Source organism: Leptonotus elevatus, chromosome 1 (genome assembly GCF_054856555.1).
Source record: "Leptonotus elevatus isolate MCC_2025b chromosome 1, RoL_Lele_1.0, whole genome shotgun sequence".
In the NCBI taxonomy this organism is placed as follows: Eukaryota; Metazoa; Chordata; class Actinopteri; order Syngnathiformes; family Syngnathidae; genus Leptonotus; species Leptonotus elevatus.
In genome coordinates this window covers 4,276,439-4,300,090 of record NC_141239.1, presented here as the reverse complement: position 1 = coordinate 4,300,090, position 23,652 = coordinate 4,276,439, and the positions used below count along the sequence as shown (strand labels likewise).

The window sequence follows — 23,652 nt, the reverse complement described above, 5'->3', positions numbered from 1 at the left end:
TGACGTGCTGAGAGCAACAAGGCCGTCGAACGGCACGTCAATGAGCATTGATGCTAACGCTGTTAGCGCTTCGTTGAACAAATACACCACTTGAAGGCAAACAGGAAGTAGCATCGATTGCCCTCCGTGTGACCTTGACATCGAGAGATGTTCACCAACATCGATACAGTTGTGCCCCCCCCTCCCCTGGAAAGTTTTTCTTTTGAAATTTTCCCCCCAATTAACAAGAAAAGATCACTCGTGAGAACGATGTCTCAAGGAGCTATGTCTGAAATTGAACAGGAAGTCGGCCATTTTGGTTTCAAGCAGACATTTCGCATTCAGTCGCATCTTGTGGAAAGGTAGAAAAATGAAGCGCCGCCAACCAACATGAAATTTGATGGACACGTCGATCAAATGAATACGTTTAGAAGATTCATGCCTGAAATTGAATAAGCAAGTCAGCCATTTTTGATTTGGAGTAACCATTTTGCACTCATTAGCATCCTCTGGGCAGCTGGCAAAACTTTTTTCCCATGTGTGTATGTTTCTGTTTGGATCTTGTATTAGCCGTTGACAGAACATGCAACAAAATCCAGAATGTTCATTCCACATTGACCTGAATAGCTTGTGTTGCATTTTCTCCATCTTAAATGTCAGTGTTATTGTTCTGCTGAGTCAGCAAAAAAAAAAAAAAAAAAAAAAAATAGTTTGCTGAGCTTGCTGCTGAGTTTTCTGCCAACACTGAAGTGAGATTGTGCTGCCCTCTAGTGCTCAAACGTTTGTCCTACACATCTTTCTTCAACTGTACTCGGCATTGTTTTTTGTTTTTGTTTTTTTATGAAGTCACCCGTGTGTGTGTGTGTTTTTGTAGATTTCTGATTGTCCTTGGCTGTCTGATTTTGGCCGTTTTGACAACATTCAAAGAGCACGAGAAGACTTCAGCTCATTGGCTGGTGGTTCTGGTGAGCTTTCACACACACACACACACACACGCACGCACGCACACACGCACGCACACACGGACGTGACTGTGTGTTTGTGGCTTCCCAGGAGACGTTTGCCATTTTCATCTTCGGGGCCGAGTTTGCGTTGCGCATCTGGGCTGCAGGTTGTTGCTGTCGTTACAAAGGATGGAGAGGAAGGCTCAAGTTCGCCCGCAAGCCGCTTTGCATGCTGGGTAAAGGACGCCCGACACATACTCATTCCCAACGTCCTGAATGCTACATGGGAATTGATTTTGTTTTTTTCTACACCGGATCTTCCTGAAATTGCCCTCTGAGAATCCATTTGTGGTGATGAGACTATCCCAGGGTTCGGCAACCTGTCCTGTCAAAAAAGACATTTTAGGCCAAATAAATAATCTGTCTAGAGCAGCAAAAAAAATTCAGATTGTGATGAAGCCCAAATGCTAATTAGAGCAACACAAAAATATGACATTTATTTTGTTCTACCTTTCGTCTTCCATTTTTATTTTTATTTTGTTCTTCTTCGTTTTTCATACAATTTTAGACATGTTTGGCAATTTTATGAACATATGGTCATTTTCTACCTATCTTCTTCCTTTTTTTTTTACTTTTTGTGGCTTTTTGTCTGCCTTTTTTGTTTAAAAATTTCAAACATTTTTGGCAATTTTATGGACATTTTCTGGTCATTTTCTTGGTGTATTGTTTTGTTTTGGGACATTTTATGGTTACTTTTTGAAAAAAAAATTCTGCCTTTTCTTAAATAAATTTTCTGACTTTTTTAAAAATCTCAAAATCAAGTAAAAAAGGTATGTAAAAAAAAAAAGAAGACTTCTACAAAAAAATGTTTTAGCTCCACAGGGAGCCACAGGCGAGGGACTAAAGTGCCGCATGTGGCTCCAGGGCTGCAGGTTGCAGACCCCTGGACTGTCCGGCTCATCCAATCGTTGACTCAGCTATATTGTATCATATAAAAATCATTAATCGTCTATTTTCATAGATAGCGTAAAAACTTTTGGTGATGGAAAGTAGACTGGACCTGACGCCATCTCAAAGCAGGTCTAAGTTGAACGCTAAATTGATAAAGAGAATAAGAGAAATGCCTTTGATTGGCTGGAAATCAAATTGGCTATGTTCACTCCCACAGCGGCGTCACTGCCAATTTCAAACAGTGCACATACCAAAACAAACAAACAAACACACAAACTCTAGAAATCCCCACTGTAGTGATTGCGGAGTCGGGAATGAGCGATCGATTGCGAGCACTATTTTAACCTTTGTGATCTTCTGCGATGCCGGCGCTCAGACATCTTCGTTCTGATGGCGTCGGTGCCGGTGGTGGCGGTGCGTAACCAAGGCAACGTGCTGGCCACGTCCCTGCGCAGCCTGCGCTTCCTGCAGATCCTGCGCATGTTGCGCATGGACCGGCGAGGAGGAACCTGGAAGCTGCTGGGCTCGGCCATCTACGCGCACAGCAAGGTGGGACGCGGCGCCCCCTGTGGGACTGGAGGCAAACGGCGGACAATCGCGCTGCCACTCTCACTTGCACTATACATTGTTTTGCTCTCACACTATTAAAATCCACTTAAGCACACTAGGAAAACACTCTCAGGTTTTAGCTCACACAATATTGAAATGCTCTCTCACTCAAAAGTAAAAATGTTATTGCTCACACATTCTAATAAAATGCCCTCACTGACATTGTGAAAACACTCTCACACAATCGAAACACTCACACACTACAGCATTGAAAAACTCCTCTCTCACATGCCACCTACATTTTTAGCGCCCTAGAACACTCTCACGCATACTACTGAAGCACTCTTACTTTCTACAGAATTTTTTTCCCACTCACAAATACTACTATAACATTCTGTTATATTCACGACTGAAATTCTCTCACACATTTCATTTTTTTGTGCTCACGTTGGCTATTAAAATGTTCTGTTCACTAGTGCTGTTAAAGTTAAAGCGTTAACTGATTAATTAATCACAAAAAATTAATTTTTTAATTTAATTTTGACCACAGATTATCCTTTAGCGTGATAGCGGATGGCTACGCTAAAGGTAGCACAGGTTGTGTTTGAGCAATAAACATAATTACATGCATTAAAGTAAAGCATTTAATAAATGTTTTCGTATCACATTTCGAATGTCTGTTCATGTCAAAATATTGGGGTCTTTTTTTCCCCATTTTAAATGATGCAAGTAATTAAGTGGTTAGAAAAAGATCCAAAAATGTGGAAGAAGTCCTCATGACATTAATTGTCAAAAGAATTAACTCCTCAAATTTGTCGGGAAGAAAATGTTGATAAAAAAAGGCTTTTTTATGAAGTGATTAATCAAAATTCTAAGATGTGATTAATCGGATTAAAAAATGTAATCGTTTGATAGCTCTAGTTCTCACACTACACAAACGCTCTCATGCAATACTCATTATTCCCAAGTACTACTAAAACACATGCAACTGAAACAACACTAAAATGATCTCCTACATGCTACGGGAAAAACTCTCACACACTACTGAAGCCCTCTCACGACTGAAATTTGTTCTGATCATACTGCTTACATACTTTTTTTTTACTGAAACAATCTCTGATAGTCTACAGTTTGTTTGTTTTTTGCTCACTTTTGCTACTAAAACATTCTCTCACTCTCCACAAAAACTCTCCTACACTACTCAGGTTTTTACACTCTCACACACTACTGAAGCCCTCACTACTGAAATGTTTGCCACTCACATTTACTGCTAAGACACTCATACCTTCACTACTGAGACACTCTCTCATATTCTACATTTCGCTTTTGGCTACTAAAACGTTCTCACCCACTACACACATGCTCTCATACACTACTCAGCTTGTATTGTTACCTTGTACTACTAAAACTCTCACACACTACTGAAGCCCTCTCACGACTGACATTTTTGCCTATCACAAATACTCTCACATCCAGTACTGAAATGCTCTCTCACTTTTAAATGTTTTTTTTTTTTGCTCATCTTGACTGCTAAAATATTCTCACACACTACTCAAACACTCTCATGCCCTACTCAGCTTTTTATGGTTCTCATGTGCTACTAAAATGCTCTCACATTTGCTCCTGAAACACTGTCACACACAAGCTCACTCACTTTCTACTGATTTTTTTTGCCACTCACTGCCAAGACACTTTACTTTCACATTTACTACTGAAAAACTCTCTCACTTTCTACATAATTATTTTTACTCATTTTGCTGTATTAAAACATTCTCCCACACTACTCAAACTCTTTCACACACTTCTCAGCTTTTTATTGTTTTGTTGCACTACTAAAATGATCTCCTACATGCTACCGAAACTTTCACACACTACTGAAGCCCTCTCACTAGTCATTTTTTTTGCCACTCACAAACACTCTCTCATTACACTACTGAAATGCGCTCTCACTTTCATTGGGGGGGGGGGGGGTCACCTTAACTACTAAAACGTTCTCACACACTACTCAAACACTCTCTAGCACTACTCAGCTTTTTATTGTTCCCTTGTAGGCCACTACTAAAGTGATCTCATACATCTCTCATACTGAAGCTTTCTTACTACTGAAATTGTTGCTATTCACAAACACTCTCACATCCACTACTGAAATGCTCTCTTTTTTTGTTTTGTTTTTTTGTCACTTTGACTACTAAAACGTTCTCACACACTACTCAAACGCTCTCACGCCCTATTCAACTTTTTATCATTTTCATGTACTACAAAAACGCTCTCACACGTGCTCCTGAAAATCTTACCCGCATGACGGAAACACTCTCATGTATTTGTGTGTGAGCGCGTGTAAGTAATGCGTGCGAATGAGATTTTGGTGCGCCGTGGCACGTAGGAGCTGATCACGGCCTGGTACATCGGCTTCCTGTCGCTGATCCTAGCGTCCTTCCTGGTCTACCTGGTGGAGAAGGACGACGTGTCGCTGGACGCGACCGACCAGGACGACCCCACCGCTCAGCCCAAAGCTCAGGACTTCGACACGTACGCCGACGCGCTGTGGTGGGGGCTGGTACGTAGTGTGACGTCACGCGACCGGCGCGTCGGCGCGCAAATCTCACAAGTTGCCTTGCGCCGTCGTAGATCACGCTGACCACCATCGGCTACGGTGACAAGACGCCAAAGACGTGGGCGGGGAGACTTTTAGCCGGAACCTTCGCGCTGATCGGCGTCTCTTTCTTCGCGCTGCCGGCGGTAAGCGTAACCGTGGATATTGATCACGTCACATTTGGTGAATTTGTCACATTGATCACGTCACATCCAGGGTTATTATAGTTTTGGAATTTTCATTTTAGTTCGTTTTTATTTCGGTTTGAGTTTTTGTTTTTTAAATTTAGTTAGTTTTAATTAGTTTTCAGGGTGGTTATGTTAGTTTTAGTTATTTAGTTATTTAAAAAATGCTTAATTTTAGTTGAGTTTTAGTCAGTATTAATTTTCGTTTATGTTTTTTTTTTTTATGTGTGTGTGCAGAGGTGGCAAATCCAGATCCGGAAAGTAAAAACCCTGCCACAGTTTGGTTTTAGCCATTAATGCTAGCTAGCGAGCTCCCTAGCAGGTAAACGAGCACCATGGGAGCTAGCCAGGGAGCTAGCTAGCTAGCTAGCTCGCATCAATGGCTAAAGCCAAACTGTAGCAGGGTTTTTTCTTTCTGGATCTGGATTTGCCACCTCTGCTTGTGCGCAATATTTAATAAACAGCACGGTAAAATGAGAAAAGTAGCTAATTTCTTACCTAGCGTTGTTTTTTTGGTGCGCTCACACACATATACGGTCTCCCAGGCGGGGAAGCGAACTCACGCCAACCTGCACCGAAGGAAAGTGACGGTAACCACTCAGCCTCATTTGTGACCTAACGTTGCATTTGGTTGTTGCCTCAGAGTGACGTCATCGGAAGGTGCTTTTTTTATTGGCTGCTGCTCGATGACGTCACTTCTGTGTGACACTTTTCAAACGTCCTTATTCCGGTCAAATAAATATACTTCAAATCATCCCCAAAGGCTCATGCATTAAATTGATTACTAAAGACTAAAAGGACATTTTTGCTATAAATATAGTTATAGTTAGCTTTGTAATCATAAAATGTAGTTTCAGTTCGTTTTTTTGAAAAACATTTTCGTTTTGATTTTATTTCATTACCAAAATTTGTTTTTTGAATTTTAGTGTTCGTTTTTTCGTTAGTTTTCGTTCACTAAAATAACCTTGGTCACACGGCAGGGTATCCTGGGTTCTGGTCTGGCCCTGAAGGTCCAGGAGCAGCACAGACAGAAACACTTTGAGAAGAGACGCCATCCGGCCGCCGGACTCATCCAGGTGAGAGGAGAGGAAGCCCCGCCTACCCGCTCACCCGCCGCCGTCATCCGATTGGACAATTTCAGGCTGCGTGTCTGTTGCAGTCGGCGTGGCGCTATTATTCCACCAATCCAATCAGGGAAGACCTCATCGCTACGTGGAGGTTCTACGAGACCATCATCTCGCTCCCGTGCTTCAGGTGAGTCGTGTGGACACGTGCGCACACACACACGATATAGATTTTTTTTTTTGGTGGGGGGTTGTCAGTTGTCCGCCTGTGTGGCTTTTTTTTTTACAAGTTAGCATGTTTGTCTTTGTCTCCATGCAGGAAGGACCATCTGGACGTCATGGCCAGGTAAGACACGTCATGACACTTTGTGTGACAACCGTCCTTTTAGACAAAAAATGGACTGGTCGCCAGACAATCTCAGGTCACATTAAGGTTATTATTGGTCATGAAAACAAATGAAATAATAAAAAGTAAACAAAAAAATTTGCTGACGAAATAAAATAAACATGAAAATGTTTTTAAAAAGGAAAACTAACTGAATATCGGTATCGGTTGTAATTTCCTCAATCAATTCGATTTCGATTCACAAGAGTTCAGTTCGACTCGATTTCGATTTTTTCCCCGATTCAATTCACTTTAATTCAATCCAATATTGATTAATTATGAAACATTAATTATTTTAAATATCAAGGGCATGATAAAAACTTCACAAACATTAAATTCCAAATAAAATTTTGTGGAGGCAGTAACTGGTCAAAGGATTTAGTTTATTAATGAGAGTAACACGTGAAAATATTGTCTATCCATCCAATTTCTTAACCGCTTGTCCTCACAAGGGTCGCAGGGATGAAAAATTGTAATTCAATAATTGTAAAGATAAATTAAAATTATTCTAAATTGTCTGAAAGTGCAATAAGTCGGTTCTTTCATAAATGTAAGAAAATACTTTTAAATTCATTTAAACAGTCAATTTTAAGAAAACAGTAAGACACAAAAAATCTGCCTTTCAAATTTTATTTTCTTACGAATTTATTAATAATTCATTTTAAAAAGAGATATTTTAAATAATTGACTCATGAGTTTATGAATTGATATCAGGCTCAAAAAAGAAAATCGATTTGATATGGATTATTTGTTTTGTTTTTTAAACCCAACCCTATAACTCAAGCTAACGCTAACATTGATAAAACTAACTGCAACTGAAAAAAACTCATTCATCATAACAATCATAGCGAAAATGTCCTTCGTTTTTGCCATCGTCAATTAAGAGCTTTTTCGCTTTATTTCAAGCCAACGCAAGCCTTGCACAAAGCGCAGTTGAACTGCGCACATGGGTGAACTTTTCTTTCTTTTGGTATTTTAGTTGACGAGCACAGAATGCGTAGAGCATTTTGCGCCATTGCGGGAAAAGAATGCAGCCGGCTCCTGGCCAATAGAAGCGGCTCCGCTCATTCCCATTCCAATCAGGGCGATGGAAGCGCTTTGCGGAAGCAGAAATGGATTTGCTAGGGTCCGTGCGTGAAATTGTCAACTGCAAGATCTTCCCTTGCCGGATGATGTAGTCGGCCGCGCATGTGACGTGGGCATTTGGAGTTGTGCAATTCATTTGTAGAATGCTTGATAAAGCTTGTCCCACGTGGTTGTAATATTTAATGAATGAAATTCGATATCATCCACAACACACGTCTGTGGAGCGCCAAATCTGTCTACCTCCATCAAATGCCAAAATCGCGTTATACCACCTGCGTCACTACTTAGACCTGCTGTAGAAAGTAAAAAAAAATATTAATAAATGACTTAGTTATCACACTTATAAAGAGTATCCAAATTTTGGACAAAATAGCTTATATGTCGTATTTTTTTTTTGTCGACCCAAGAGCTAGATGGCGCTATATTTATAACTGACTATTGTCATAGAGATACCTTCAGATCATGCCTATAAACATGCATGTGAAGTTTGGGATTTTTTGGAACATGTACCGGGGAGTTACTACGCATTTTGTCTTTCATGGCAAAGGAAATTTGAAACACAAAATATTATGCCCCGTCCCTAAAGGTCAAGATTTTTTTCCCCTGTTGATGGGCGAGGTCTTAACATGATCCAGGCCAAGATTGAAGTAAATCGGCTGAAACGTGTAGGAGAAATAGGCAAAAGAATGCCCCCTGTAAATGTGCAAAAATCGGCAAAAAATGGGACATTCAAAAATTCGTAGCTCACTTCCTGTTCATTTTAGCATATGGGTCCAGGAGATTTTTTTGTAGGTCTTGGGCTCTCTCATATACCTAAAAATTGTCGTAGATCTTGCTTAAATGTACAACCGGGGCTGCTTCGTTAAAATTTAGTAGGGGGCGCTAGTGAGTCATTTTTCTAAAAATCGTACAATACACGATAAGTTTCCCGAGTTTCTGTATAGGCCCTCAAAATTGCCGTTGTTTTCTTGGCGAACAGTGCGTAGCCCCGCCCACAGTGATTCACGAAAAGTCGCAAATTTTGTGTTGTGACATCATGAAGGCCTAAACAGTCTTCTTAACAAATATGAGGTAGATCCCGGTTGGGGAACAACATCGAACATGTATTTCATTTGGCCAGTAGAGGGCGCTATGACTATGTAGAGGTCTTCAGGACTGGACTCTCATCAAATGTGTGAAATTTGGACAAGATCGGATCATCTGGGTCAAGTTAACGCAGCTTTCATTGTCACGGTGAATCATCAGACTTTGCAGCGCCGTCATGGCCACGCCCTTTGCCAAAACGTCACAATATTTGATGTGGGGCATGTCATCAACATGTTAAGGCTTCTGTGACAAATTTTCAACTGGATCCCTTTCACGGACTCGGTGCAGTAGATGAAAATGTAAAGAATGTCAATTTTTGTCACCACTAGGTGGCGATATAGGTATAACTGAATATTATCATATATATTCCATTCTTTACAGTTGAGAGACTGCATCAAAGCCTTCTGTATGCTCTAGCATAAAAAAATATATATATATATTTTTTTTTAACGTATAAATACATCCTTGGGACGCTTGAACGATTTAAAATAGAACTTATTTATGCGTTTTTGGGAGAAAATGAGTTCAAAGTAACTGAATTCAAAAAGCAAGTCAAAATAAAATAAAAAGAACTGTCATGAAAAGTAAAAGTAAAACTATTCCAACCCTGGTGCACAAACAAGCAACGAGCTAGCGTATTTGCCATCTGATGTCAAGGAGTTGACGATGTCAGTAGGTGTCCCAAAACTTTTGTGGGCTCCCTTTGAGCGCCAAACAACGACGTCATCTTGTTAGTTTAGCTGTTTCGCACAATCTTGTCCTCATCTTGATGTTGCGAGCGTTCCGCCGCCTCCCAGGAGCTTTTCAGCGCCCCAAAGAGGCGGACATTGTTGGGGGCGCATGAGAGCGCCGGTGACGGTGTCGGGTTTGGCCCCCCGGCAGGGCTCTGGTTTTCCGCCGAGTGCTCGGGCCTTTGTGCGGCCCAACAAAGAAAGCGTCTTCAAGTCTTCTGCTGCTGCCAGGACGCATTGTGGCGTCCCTCAAACGCATGAAAAGTCCCACGATGCCTACGTGGCGTCCGATCGCCGCTCCCCGACCGACCGCTGTCAAAGGCGCCCAAGCACATATTTCGTATTTGGAAAATCCAACAGAACAAATACCTCACAAATATACGTTTTAAAGTGATAAACAAAAGAAAGCAATTCCTTGCGTTTCAGTGTCACTTTTGAGTCCGTTTTTGGTCTTGTATGTCAAAGTGTTACTTGCTAAGCTGCTCGTCCTTCATTTTTTACCAGTGATACGTTTCATTATCCCCCGAAATATGTTAATTTCCACAAAGTAGAGGTTGATTTTTTTTTTAAACGCTCTATTAACTCATTTTCACTGAAGCAATCCCCTTCGCTCCCAGCTGTTTGACTGGATTTGAATTGATTTTGCAAGGCCCACAGAATATTCTGTTCTATTGCTATAAAAACATGGAACCTGCCAAAAGAAAGCTTAGTCTTCTTTAATCAGGAAAAAAAAGTTTCTGTTTCCGCTTTGCAGCAATTAGCATTGAATATAGATAAGTTTCATCATTATTCACAAATCTATTTCGATTTGTGAGTAAATGACCTTTTATCAACATGGCCCTGGTTGATCTCTGCTGCCACCTGCTGGCCGTTTGTAAAATAACTACCATTGTTTTAACCGTTCTTTGCATTTTAGAGCCTTTTGTGCTCTAGCATAATTTTTCTTCTTTTCTTTTCTTTTTTTACGTATAAATACGTCTTTGGGACACTTAAAACAATTAAAATAGAACGTATTCGTGCGTTTTTGGGAGCAAATGAGTTAAGCAAAAAATAAAATATTTAAGATTTTAAAATGTCACGTGACATGAACAGGCAGCATTAGCTTCATTTGGGTTTTTTCAAATGCCGATTTATAAAAGAACGCAAAATGTCAAACTTAAAATGTTAAAATGTGAAACTTAAAACGGTTTATTATGGTGTAATATGAACTTTAGCACGTTAAAACATTCAATTTATCACATTGAACACACAACTTTTTGCATTAAAATGTGAAATTCATCAAACTAAGGTGTGAAATTAATTTTGTTGTGATGTGAAATTTAGCATGTTCAAATGTGGAATTGATCACATCAAAAATAAAAATGTGAAACTTTATTATGTTATAATTAGGGGTGTGAATTTCCGAGTACCTGGCGATTCACGATTCATAGGTCACATTTCAATTTGGGACCGATTAATCCCGATACCAATCTATAAATAGATTATTGCCATTTTTTTAAGCTCAAATTTAGAAAATGCTCATCAGTTAACGAGCACATACATACACTGTAAGATTTGTATAAAAATATACTTCAGGCTTATTATAACTGTTGCAATCTGTTTGAACAGCATTGAAATAAAATGTTAAGGCTTAATGTTCCATCAATATAACAATCTTCCATGCCGAAAGTGTAAACCCGAAGTAAAACGTTTGTTGAATAATTTAAACATGGATTCAGCTGCATATTGAATCGATACGAGAATAGCGTGCTGTGATATCGTGATATATTGCCGAATCGATTTTTATCGATCTAGTTATAATGTGAAAGTTAGCGCATTAAAACGGGAAATTTATCACATCAAAATGTTAAATTTACATATGATACTAATGGACTCATTTATGTGTGATACTAATTGAAGAAAATGAAGGACACTGTTTGTGTTAGTTTTAGAAACCTAACATCAGAGGTGGCAAATCCAGGTCCAGAAAGTAAAAACCCTGCCATAGTTTGGCTTTAGCCCCTGGTGCTAACTAGCTAGCTAGCTAGCTCCTGTTGGAAATCATTTCTCTGATTTCTGCGTGTTCAAATAAAATTCAAAGTTGAAGTCTTGTGGAGAAGTTTTGCTAGCTTTATTTCAGAGTCTGAAAGCCACTTGGAGTTACTGCTCAATCATGCAGCTCACCCACAAATGTGTTCTTCTCAAAGTTCATGCATGCATATATACACAAAACGTTCCCACCCCCTTCATTGACAAAGAAAGTACCATTTGGTCTATCAGAACATGTGACATTTCCTGTCAAAACAAGTCTACACACCCCCTATCCTTATCTCTTCCTCAAGGATGTGGGCAAACACCTTGCCCCCGCCACCTCCCTGCACCAGGGACCCCCCATAAAACCCCACACAGAGCACAGCCCCCGAGGAAGAGACTGTGCCCCCCCTTTGATCTTGTCCTGTCAGCAGAGTGAAATACAATCAGGCCATCTCCCATTGAGTTCTTTCAGTCCTTAACAGATGTGAGGTAAATTATTGGCTTCCTAGATAAACTATTGAACTCTGTAGCAGCTTCGCACCAGAGATTCCCGCATATCTGCCCTGTAGATTATTCAGATTAAGTCAGACACCTCACTTCCTTAGGGGGAAAAACAGACCACATTCTACTAACATATGGGAACAGTTTTACATATCTAACTAAAATCAAAAACACTTTGAAGAATATATATTGAAACAGAAAAACAATGTTAATAATCCAACACTCCCTAGCAGGTAAAGGAGCACCATGGGAACTAGGAAAGCTAGGTAGGGAGCAAACATGAAGGGACAAATGCAAACCATTGCAAGATCAGAGGTGGCAAATTGTGTTTGGCTTTAGCCCCTTGTGCTAGCTAGCTAGCTCCATAGCAGGTAAACGGGCACCATGGGAGCTAGCTCAGGAGCTAGCTAGCTAGCTAGCACATGGGGCTAAAGCCAAACTGTGGCAGGGTTTTTACTTTCTGGACCTGCATTTGCTACCTCCGCCTAAGATGTAGTTTCAGTTGTTGTTTTTTAAGCACTTTTGTTACTTAATTTTGCTAACCAAAATGTGGCTTTTTTTCAATTAAAGTTCTTTTATGTTGACTAAAATAACCCCACTGGCCTCACTGGTGTTGTTTGTAACCATGACGACCGTGTGGTCCAGCAGCCAGAAGATGACGCTGCTGGAGCGCGTGCGCCTTCCAAACGCGCGGCCGGCAATGGCGGCGGTGGCGGCGGTGGCGGCGGTGGCGGCGGCGAGCAGGAAGATGGCGGCCAATGCCGAGGCGCTGGAGGAAAGTCCATCCAAGGAACCCAAACCGGCCGGATTCAGCAACCGCGAACGCTTCCGCACCGCCTTCCGCATGCGGGCGGCCACGCTGCGCCAAAGCTCCGAAGGTACGCCCACAAAAGTGGCGGCGGCGTTTCATATGGCTGTCATCCATTTAAACGACTAGTTTATTGCTGGGGAAAAAAGTCGACTTTAAAAATGTAAACGGAAAATGTCTGCCTCGAAGCTCCACCGGAACAATGTTTGCGTCGCCGTCTATGTTTCTACACGGACCCCTTTTGCAGACGCGCACAGTGAACAGGAAGTTGTTGAGCTCATTTAATTTGTAGCTAACAGGCAGCTAGCTCCACTCATTAGCTTTTTGAAGCATCGTCTGGAAGTGACTTTGAAGACACGGTGTGTAACGTACTGTTAGAGTAGACAATATTAAGTATTGTACTCTTTGCGTGTTCAATTAACTGAATGGTGAGATTCTGTTGAAGAAGTTCCTTTGCAAAGGTTTTAATTACCAGAAGCTTCTGGTCGCACATTTAAAGTCACCCAAGCAGTGCTCCGTTCAAATGTGATGATCTTTCTAGCCCACATCGTTATTTATTCACAAAAAGGGTTCAGAAAAAGGTCAGCCCACAACACACCTGGTTACAACTAAATGAATACAAGAGAATCCGTTCCCATGGGTATAAATCAGATTAGAAAAAATACAATAATAATAAGCCTGACTCCCTTCCGACACAGCAGAATCCCCGGCCCTCCCTTTATATTACCTCCCTTTAGATTACGAATGAATAGACAGACCCGTTGCTCTTTCTCATGAAAGTAACACAGATAAGAATATATGTCTATTCATACAGCCATATTGAGTTAACTAAATCTAAAACGGCTAAAATATAATTTAAAACTAAAAAACAATGTTAATAACTCATCACGTACATATAAAGATGTATGTGTGAGCTAAATGGTGGTTAGTGTTTGTTTACCTTAAATGGTAGGCTAATTGCTAGCACGCTAATGCTAATCGTCATGGCTAACCATTTAGCATATGCTAATTCTGTTGGTTTAGCATGTGTATAGAAGATAATAAACTATAAGTAGTTGTATCCACTCATCCATCCATCCATCTCTGGTACTGGTCGCACATCCCGTATCAAGGGGCTTGGTACCATGTACTCCCGAAGGACCCCCCACAGGACTCCCCGAGGGACACGGTTTAACGCCTTCTCCAAACGCACAAAACACATGTGGACTGCTTGGGCGAACTCTCATGCCCCCCTCGAGGATCCTGCCGAGGGTGTAGAGCTGGTCCAATGTTCCATGGCCTGTGCAAAAACCACACTGCTCCTCCTGAATCCGAGATTGGACTTCCCGACGGACCCTCCTCTCCAGCACCCTTGAAAATACCTTACCAGGGTGGCTGAGGAGTGTGATCCCTCTATAGTTGAAACACACCTTCCGGTCCCCCTTCTTAAAAAGGGGGACCACCACCCCGGTCTGCCAATCCAGAGGCACTGTCCCCGATGTCCACGCGATGTTGTCGAGGCGTGTCAACCACGACAGCCCCACAACATCCAGAGCCTTTAGGAACTCCGGGCGGATCTCATCCACCCCCGGGCCTTGCCACCGAGGAGCTTTCCAACAACCTCAGTGACCTCGACCCCACTCACTTCAACTCGATTTCAACCTTAGTGGATTATAAATAAAAATAAAATGAATAAATAAAATTTTATTATTTTTAATTAATTTATATCTATTATTTTAAATTGTTATTATTATTATTTTTTGAAATTATTTTTAATTATTTTATGGGGGTGATTACAGACTCATTTGCGTGAATTTATTATTGATTTAATTTTATATTTAATGCTATATTAGTATATTTAGGTCTTTCATTAAAATGATGTCATTGCAGATTTTATGTATCAAAAGGTGTTAGTGGTATTGGTACTTGGTATCAGTGACTATTCAAAAGTTGAGTTTGTATTGAACATCCTAACCCCAAAAATATTTTAAAACAATGGGAACAAAACAATTGCGTGTGCTGAGAAACCTCCGATTATTTCGCAATGACTGCACAGAACGTTCCTGGAGTGAACAAAGATGAACGAATGAATTTTATTTTGAGGATCCGACCGATGACGTCATTTGCTGCAGTTGGCAAATGACGTCATTCCAACCGATCACCAATTTTGCATCCAAAATGCCAAATATCTGCAACTCTGCCTCAGATGCAGCAGCGCTTGCGGCGGAGGCGGTCCCGGAGGATCGCGGCTTCCCGGCCGACATCCTGCTGGAGGAGATGATCCCCACGCTGAAGTTGGTCATCAGGGCCGTCAGGTTTGCGCAATCCGCTGCCGGCGTTGGCGTCGTCCCGCCGAACAAACGAAATGAAACTCGGCCCGTGTTTTTGCGCGCGCGTCAGGATCATGACCTTCCTGCTCAACAAGAAGCGCTTCAAGGAGACGCTGAGGCCTTACGACGTCAAGGACGTGATCGAGCAGTACTCGGCCGGACATCTGGACATGCTCTGCAGGATCAAGTACCTCCAGACCAGGTGAGCCCCCCTTCGAAAAACCAGGAACCGCATGGAACACTGCTGGCTGCTGAAAATAAAAACAGGTCAAAAAATATATTTAAAAAATAAAATACAAATTTATTTATGGGATTCAGAAAACTAAAAATAAATATAAAAATAAATGTGGAAATAAATACAAACATAAATATATAGACTTAAATATCAATAAATCAAAACGCTCTGCAACTTTTAATAGTTCTACGCAAGACCCATTTTTCATGCTGACAGCACCTGCAGCATGAAATAAATCAATATGACAGCAAAGCATTTTTGTTCATTCATTAATTTTTTTGAATCTTATTGAATTTATTTCTACTTTTATTTATTTCTCTATGTACAGTATATATTTTTTGTTTTTATTTTATTTAAATATTTTATTTATTTATTTATATTTTACATCTGTGTTTATTTTCACTTTTAATAATTGTATTTATTTTTTATTTTTTTCCACATAATAATAGCTGCTAAGTCGAGTCAAAAATGTTCCTGGCACTTTTGTTTTTGGAGCAAATTTTTCATTTAAAATATTATTATATAACTATAAAATTTAAAGTTTTATTAGTTTTAATTTTTACAAAAAGGCTTTGTTTTAGTTTTTTTTTTTTTTTTTCATTTTAGCATTGCTTTTTTTTTTTTTATATATATATGAAGTGCAAGATAACAAAAAGTCACTAAAGTGTGCCGAACCCGGATTATTATGAGCGTGTACACATAACCCCACTATCATTTTTGTTTTTCTTGAAGTTCTCGAGAGGTCCCATGCCAGTTGCACGTCCCTGTTCCGCACCAATACCAAAATAAAAGCATCTTAAAAGAATCATATGATATGAGTTGACAAAGACAAAATCTCAAATTTCATATATGTGGAGTCTTCACGAGCAGCTACAGAATGTTCTGGAAGCTCCTTCATCATCATCCTGCTTTTCTTCCAGGATCGACATGATTCTGGCACCTGGAGCCCCCCTCACCCCCAAACAGAAGAAACCTGTCAAGCCGCCCTTTAATTACACCAACAGCCAGTCGCCCAGGTGGGCCCCGACCTCAATTTGGCATCTGAACACAAGCACCGGGTCAAAGGTGATCAACGGCCGTGCGTGTGTGCGTGTGTGTGTTCCAGGCACGAATCCTTCTTGTCCAAACCCTCCTCCATGGCAGAAGCCGAGGACCAAAGCATGATGGGAAGATTTGTGCGTGTGGAGAGGCAGGTGAGCGAGCGAGCGAGCGAGCGAGCGCACACACAAACGAATGATCCATTCCGCTGCACGTCTCCCAAGAGAGCTCAGTGCTGCTCGGCATGTGGTGGCAGAATGTGGTACTGCGCTAAAGATTAGTAGTGCAACGGATCATCATTGATCTGCGGTCGCGGTTCGGATCAGGCACCACGGTTCGGATTGCGCGCGGATTGGTTGGTGGGGGGGAAAAAATGAAGAAAAAGTGCACGTTCACAGTCGATACCATTCTGGCATGTCAAGGAAACTGAAACATACTTAACGTAACACGCCAAGCTTAACTTCAAAATAAACATACAATCATACAATGCAAATAGCCTTAGTAGACTTTTACTTTGAAGTTGGCCCACGTCATGGCGTGATGGCTAGCTTAACTTCCCTCTTAGACATTACTTAAGTCGAGTCAAGTCATCTTTATTTGTCGTCGTTTTGATTGACATTGTAATTGCGACCGACATCAATGCTATCCCAAACTCATATTCAGTTACTAATTTAGGACGCTAAGAGACCGCTAGTTATTTCGCCGCCATTGTATGATACGGCAGAAGTCTCCGACGTAAGTGGCTAGCGGCTAGCAACTAGCTGTTAGCATTACTAACGAGTTCCTGTGGCTGGTAGTTGGAAATGAGTTTGACAGCTGGTAATTGACTTACTTGAATAATTTTTCAATATTTTGGACCAAGGCTACTTTGGAATTCACTCTTCATGTTTAAAGGAAGGGAATGTGCCTTAAATTGCACGTTGAGGTATTTTCATTACTTAAAAAAAAGAAAAAAAGAAAGATAAATAGAACTTTGTCTCCATTTAGTTTATAAAACTCTTTTGCCCAAAAAAAGACAAACATTCAACTCAAAATGCCAAACATACCCGTTTTGATTTTAGGAACACAACTTTAAGCCATTAAAACCTTCTTATTTTACACATGAACCATTTAAAAATAAGAATGTTTCTTAAAAGTTGTGTTCCTAAATCCTAAATGGCTATATTAGACGTTTTGAATTGATTTTTTTATATTTAATGGAAAAAGCGTTTTACAAAAAAAATGAAGACAAAGTACTATTTCAAGGGTCTTTGTGCAGTTAGTCACTTTTTGACTCGTGATTGCCACCTCTGGCCCAAAGCGTAACTACAGCATCTGTGTTAGGCTCGTTCATGGTGCGCCATCACAGATTTGGACTGCTTTGTCAACAATATTTGAGACAAATGCTGATATTGTGTATGTGGAAGAAGTTCGACATCTTTGCGTTCAACTCAAAATATGGAAGCAAAAACAAAAGTGTTGTGTTTTTAATTGTTTGTTGAGTATAGATAGAGGCAGTGTGTTCATTTCATAATCAATATTTCCCGCCGGCTTCAGGTGGAGGACATGGAGAAGAAGTTGGACTTCCTGGTGGACATGCACATTCAGCACAGCGAGCACCTGCAGGTGGACTCGGCGGGCGCCGCCCACATGACCCTGGGGCCCTGCCACCCCCCAGGGGGCGGAGACATCCGCCGGCTCTTCCTCAACTACCGCGACGGCTTCCCGTCGTATCGGCCGCCCGCCGTCGAGGCGGGACCGGCCGGCGGAGTTGGCGGGAAGGGCCACTTGCGCCCGCCGTCCTCCGTGCCCACGTACGCGGCGCGCCCCACCGTGCTGCCCATCAGCTCTCTGCAGGACTTGTCCGGGGTGTGCGGCAGGACCACGGGGGGACACGCCGGCGGGCGCGGGGGCGACTCGCCGCTCTCGCTGCTGTCGGTGAACCACGAGGAATTGGAGCGCTCGCCCAGCGGCTTCAGCTTCTCCGGCGAGGAGGCAGCGGCGGCGGCGGCGGCGGCGGCGGCCGGGGACCGAGCGGGGGCCAAGGAGGAGGGCGGCCGGACCCGACCCAGACCCAGACCCGTCTACCTGGCCGAGGGCGAGACGGACACGGACACGGACCCCTTCACGCCCAGCGGGGGGCCGCTGCCCCTCTCCTCCACGGGGGAGGGGCTCGGCGAGGCCGTGTGGAGTACGCCGCCCTGAGTCTTGCCCACACCGCTTCCCTCGTCAACTCTCGACCTTTAAGCCAAGCCACGCCTCCACACTTGAAGCCCTCCCAGGATGTCCGCCGCCTCCACGCCAATGATGTCGTCAGTAGGGTTGCAAGCAGGTGGATCATTTTCTGAACATTTCTCCAAAAGTTTACGGCAAACTTACGACAATTGCGAACATTTCCCTAATAAGATGCAACCCTTATTTTTTTGTAAATTCCTGGTTTGTTCATTCCCATGAAAAAGTCTCCAGAATTCCCGACAAGAGATTTTGCAACTCTCGTGATGGGTGATGTCACCACTGATGTCATCGGCGACGTTACGGCGCAGAAGGAAGCTTTACGCCGCTGCATGTGACGCATGCTCACTAGCGTAGACGCCGGGGAAGTGCTGGATGATGCTCACACCTGCGATGCCATTTAACAGAAAAAAACGAACAAAAAACTTAACATAAACGCATCATACACGTCACACATATGTACACTTCACGTATCCGGAAAGTATTCACGGCACGCCATCCAAAATGGATTCCATCAATTATTTTTGCACAAAAGTCTCGAAAATGATCCATTGAAAAATGAAACATTTTTTACATCTTTTTTTGTTGAAACAAAGTTGTTGTCGAACTGAATTTGTTTTGCTGCTTTAACTTGTGAGCGCTGACTTGAGATGCGAGCGCTGCGTGGTAACATGAACTCAAGTTTACTCTAAAGCTAAATACAAAAGAAAGGTAATTACATTTTGGGTATATTAAACAGCAAGGCACGGCTAGCTTAACGCTAATGCTAATTAGCATTAATGATAGACCGATATGGGTTTTTTCCAAGGCCAATACCGATTATTAGTTGTCAAGGAGACCGATAACCGATGTTTCAAGCCAATATTCATTTGTGTTAAAAAAGAAAACATTTTAAAAAATAAAATAAAATGATACTTTTTCTTTTAATTTTAAACGTATAAAGAATTGACAGCTTTGTTTAAAAATTCTAACATAAATTGCAGGGAGCTTCCAGCATGTGTTAAGCTAAATTCAAAACTAAGCAAGTAAATTGTTCCATGAAGTTTTCTACTGTAAATAATTTCTTCATTTTGTGGAAATTTAAGTACCGTAAATCCATAAATGAAAAGTTCCCTGTATCTCGCTGAGCGACAAATGCATGTGAATGTAGCTTTTTTTATTATTAATTTATTTTACCTTTATTTAACCAGGTACAAATCTTTGAGAACGAATTCTCATTTCCAAACGTGACCTGGAATGACCTACCTAGGTTTTCGTCAAGCTTTCAAAAGATCTTCAAATGATCTGAAGATCTTTTGAAAATGATCTGAATATGTTTGAAATGTCTTTGCGACAAGTAAAAACTGTCTGTGAACATTTTCCAAATCCTGATGAAAAGCCAAAATGTCGCTACGTTCGCAAGCATTCGCCGCTCAGTGGGATACCAGCTGTATCGGCTTTCAGAATCGTAAAAAGTGCCGATGCCGATATTTGTCAAGATGCCAAATATCGGCAGCGATAATCGGTCTATCCCTAATTAGCATGCGTGTGACAGTGTTTTCACATTTCAAGCAACCGATTGGGCGCAACAAAAGTGAAAGTGACATAAGAAAATATGAAAAACCGTGAAAACTTCCCGGATGCCCACAACACGTATGTACACGGCGCGCATGTACATAACACATATGTACACGACGTACATGTATGTACACTTTTTGTTTGCATGGATGCATGCTAGGACGCCATCTAGTGGCCATACTCAACCAAAAGATTCACGTGTGTGCACGCGTGTGCGTTTCGTTGTCTGTCCTTCACGCCCACAAGTGGGCGGTGCTTCATTGTCACATGACTTTGCTTCGTGATTGACAGCCTTCAAGTGTCAATTAGTCCAACGTGCCAAACTACACTTTTTATTTATTTATTTTTTTAACAACCTTTGATTGGTCCGTCTTACTCTTTACACAAACGACAAAGAAAATCAGTGAAATAAATTCCATTTTTTTGTGGAGATTTTCTAACGTTTCAAAAGTATTTTCTAAAAGACTTTCAAGCCTTTGTAGTTTGTGGTCTTGTTGTCATGTGATTTGCCGGCCGCGTGCTCATTGGCTGCGGCGTTTGACGCGGTCGCTCGTTTCCAGGGCAACCAGCGACACGCTTTGGGCGTTAACGACATTGACAGGAAGTCAGAGGCGGGTCCTCACTCGGGAGCCTTCATCATCATCATCATCATCCACCTAAGAATCGTAAATTCAAATAAGTGATCAAGTTAGCAGGCGTTTCAAATGTATCCAAGCTTCAACTTAACAATAATATCGTGTCAATAATCGTAATTGACAGCTGCCTTCACGTGAGTCACATGACGTCACACGTCACAGGCTTCAGCAGCGCGTTCAGCACACACTCGCTGGCCACTTTATTAGGGACACCCTTGGAAGAACAGAAATGTTGGTGTGTACCTAATGAAGTGTCCGGTGACGGAGCAACGACAGCAAGCGGCACGACTCGCCTGTATTCTTCTTGCGCAATCACGTGTCCCTTTTTATACTTAAGCCTCGATAGACGATTTCAGCACGGAAGACTTTCTTTTCTGCATTCACGCAACGACGGCATGTTTTAAGACATCGTGTAGAAAGACGCGTTCGATCACGTCATAACGTGTTCGAGGGCATGTTTGATGACATGTTCATATTTCATAACATGACATATTGAATGACATTTTTGTCTACATGTGCCCTGACATGTTTAAGGACATGTTTGATCATGTGACATGTCCCATGACACATTTGATGAGAGGGTCACCGACATGTTTCATGACATGACATTTTTGATGACATGTTTACGCACAGGTGTGATGACGACGCACTTCATGACATGTTTAATGGCGTGTTTACAGAAATGTTTCATGGCGTGATGAAGGACGCTTGATGACATGTTGAAGGTGTTTGACACATGACACGACATGCTTAACGACATGTTTCATGACATGTTGTTTAGTGACATTTGATGAAATGACATGTTTGATGGCTTGTTTCATGACGTTTCGCGACATTCTTAATGACATGTTTCATGACATGACTATGGAAACGTTTGATGACGTGACATGTTTAAGGACACTTGATGACATTTTTGATGACATGTTGGAGGTGTTTGACACATTTAATGACATGCTTAATGACATATTTGATGAAATGTTGGATGTTGTGACATGTTTGATGACATGTTTGATGACATGTTTCACAACATGACAGGTTTAATGCATTTTTGTCAACATGTGCCCCAACATGTTTAAAGACATGTTTGATCATGTGACATGTTTCATGACTCATTTTGATGCATTTTCATGACATGACATGTTTGATGAAATGTTGAAGGAAATGTTGGATGGTGTGACATGCTTGACATGTTTAATGACGTGTTTGCTAACATGTTTGATGACATGTTGTTTAGTGACACATTTGGTGAAATGACATGTTTAATGACATGTTTGATAGCATGTTCAAATACATGTTTAATGATGATGACATGTTTGATTACATGACTTGTTGAAGGACATACTTAGTGACTCTTCCGACTCCATGTTTCATGACGTTTGATGACACAATTGATTGCATGTCCATTGACATGTTTAAGGTCACGTTGGCGGACAAAGACAGCTAAATGTTGTATAATCGAGGCAGTGGCTCTAAATGTGAGCCCTGTGGAACACCTGCAGTTGTATTACATCATCTTCATCATCGGCTGATCGGTTAACATGAGTTACCGTATCACATGCTGAAACATTTTTGCTTTGACACTCTCGGATGATTGTCTTCTGCTAAGCCTTTTTATTTGTATCTTCTTAATCAATTTCAATCAATCAATTCAAATCTTTTTTTTTTTTGTCTTGCCGTTTTGAGTACACATGAACCGTGAACACATGAATGTTTGTTGACACTCCACCGAAAGGATAAATGCCTTTTGTCATCACAAAATGTTCCCTCCACGTTTCTAGCTTGGATTTCACTCATATGATGAAAATGGTGCTCCTCATTGGAATATGCATGAGGAGCGTTTGAGATTTCGCCATCCTCATTGGAATATTCATGAGGCGCTTTTGAGGTTTTGTGAAGTCCCGCCCCTCTCTCTGATTGGTTCCCTGCGATTGACGCTTCCTGTTCTTGTTGTTTGGACGAGCACACACAAGTTCTGTTGGACGACAACAGTCCAAATTGTCTTATTCACACACACAAAAAAGCCATAAAATATTCAAGGCGTGTATGCGTGCGTACGTGCGTGCGTACGTGTGTTGATCCGTCATGATGATGATGTTGTCAGTCCTGATCGTAAGCTGAATCTTATTGGACCTTTTGATTGCTACCAATGATTTGTGCCTTGGCCTTTTCACATTCATCGTTTTCATCTTTTTGCGTGTGTTCTGTTTTTGTGCGGCGGCGACGGCGGCGGCTGCCAAGTCGCATCACAACGTTGTCGTGTGACGAGCAACTAAAATGACTAATGTGTACACACACAAACATTTTCAATAACGACAACATATAATCCGCTGTACGTATCTACTCTGACAGCCAGTAAACAATGCTCAGCTAAGCTAACATACGCTAAGCTAACAACCACGATATACTGTCTATTTATCTTATAGCGCGCATGTGAACGTGCACGAGGATACGATTAGTCCGTTGCTATGACGACGGGAAAACTTTGTGCCAAAGGCGTTTCCCAGCTAGCGTGAGCGCTAACGCGCGGCAGCCACGCCACGCTGCGAGCTAACGCGCCGTTTGGCCGCTTACCAGAAGTGAGCGACTTGGCGGCGGCTCGTCTTGTTTCCACGTTAAGACAAGAAGTGACCTTCACGTGTCCCCGCAAAACATGTTCTTGTTCATCAGATGCAAATATGCAAATTCTTGTCGTTATTATGACGATCACTTGTTTTTTTTTATCAAGTGCACCACTTATTAACAATAAAACACTCAAGTGACAACAAGTGTGTTCTTTTTCTTGTTGGGACACA

At 41.6% G+C, this 23,652-nt stretch overlaps 1 protein-coding gene across 3 annotated transcripts in view; it reads left to right on the top strand.

Moving 5' to 3' along the window:
- Positions 1–23,601, top strand: part of kcnq3 (potassium voltage-gated channel, KQT-like subfamily, member 3) — a 57,511-nt gene extending 33,910 nt beyond the window's left edge. For 2 of the 3 annotated variants that reach the window (XM_086075301.1, XM_086075293.1), the window contains exons 3-16: positions 854–944; positions 1,033–1,159; positions 2,251–2,423; positions 4,807–4,980; positions 5,052–5,162; positions 6,182–6,277; positions 6,361–6,455; positions 6,585–6,611; positions 12,713–12,945; positions 15,061–15,169; positions 15,255–15,386; positions 16,340–16,435; positions 16,525–16,612; positions 17,994–23,601. In XM_086075301.1, the coding sequence (XP_085931427.1) occupies positions 854–944; positions 1,033–1,159; positions 2,251–2,423; positions 4,807–4,980; positions 5,052–5,162; positions 6,182–6,277; positions 6,361–6,455; positions 6,585–6,611; positions 12,713–12,945; positions 15,061–15,169; positions 15,255–15,386; positions 16,340–16,435; positions 16,525–16,612; positions 17,994–18,641 (2,200 nt within the window). In that variant the 3' untranslated portion in view covers positions 18,642–23,601. The remainder of the gene's footprint in view (positions 1–853; positions 945–1,032; positions 1,160–2,250; positions 2,424–4,806; positions 4,981–5,051; positions 5,163–6,181; positions 6,278–6,360; positions 6,456–6,584; positions 6,612–12,712; positions 12,946–15,060; positions 15,170–15,254; positions 15,387–16,339; positions 16,436–16,524; positions 16,613–17,993) is intronic. The other variant, XM_086075309.1, reaches the window with a different exon arrangement.
- Positions 23,602–23,652: the final 51 nt, after the last annotated feature.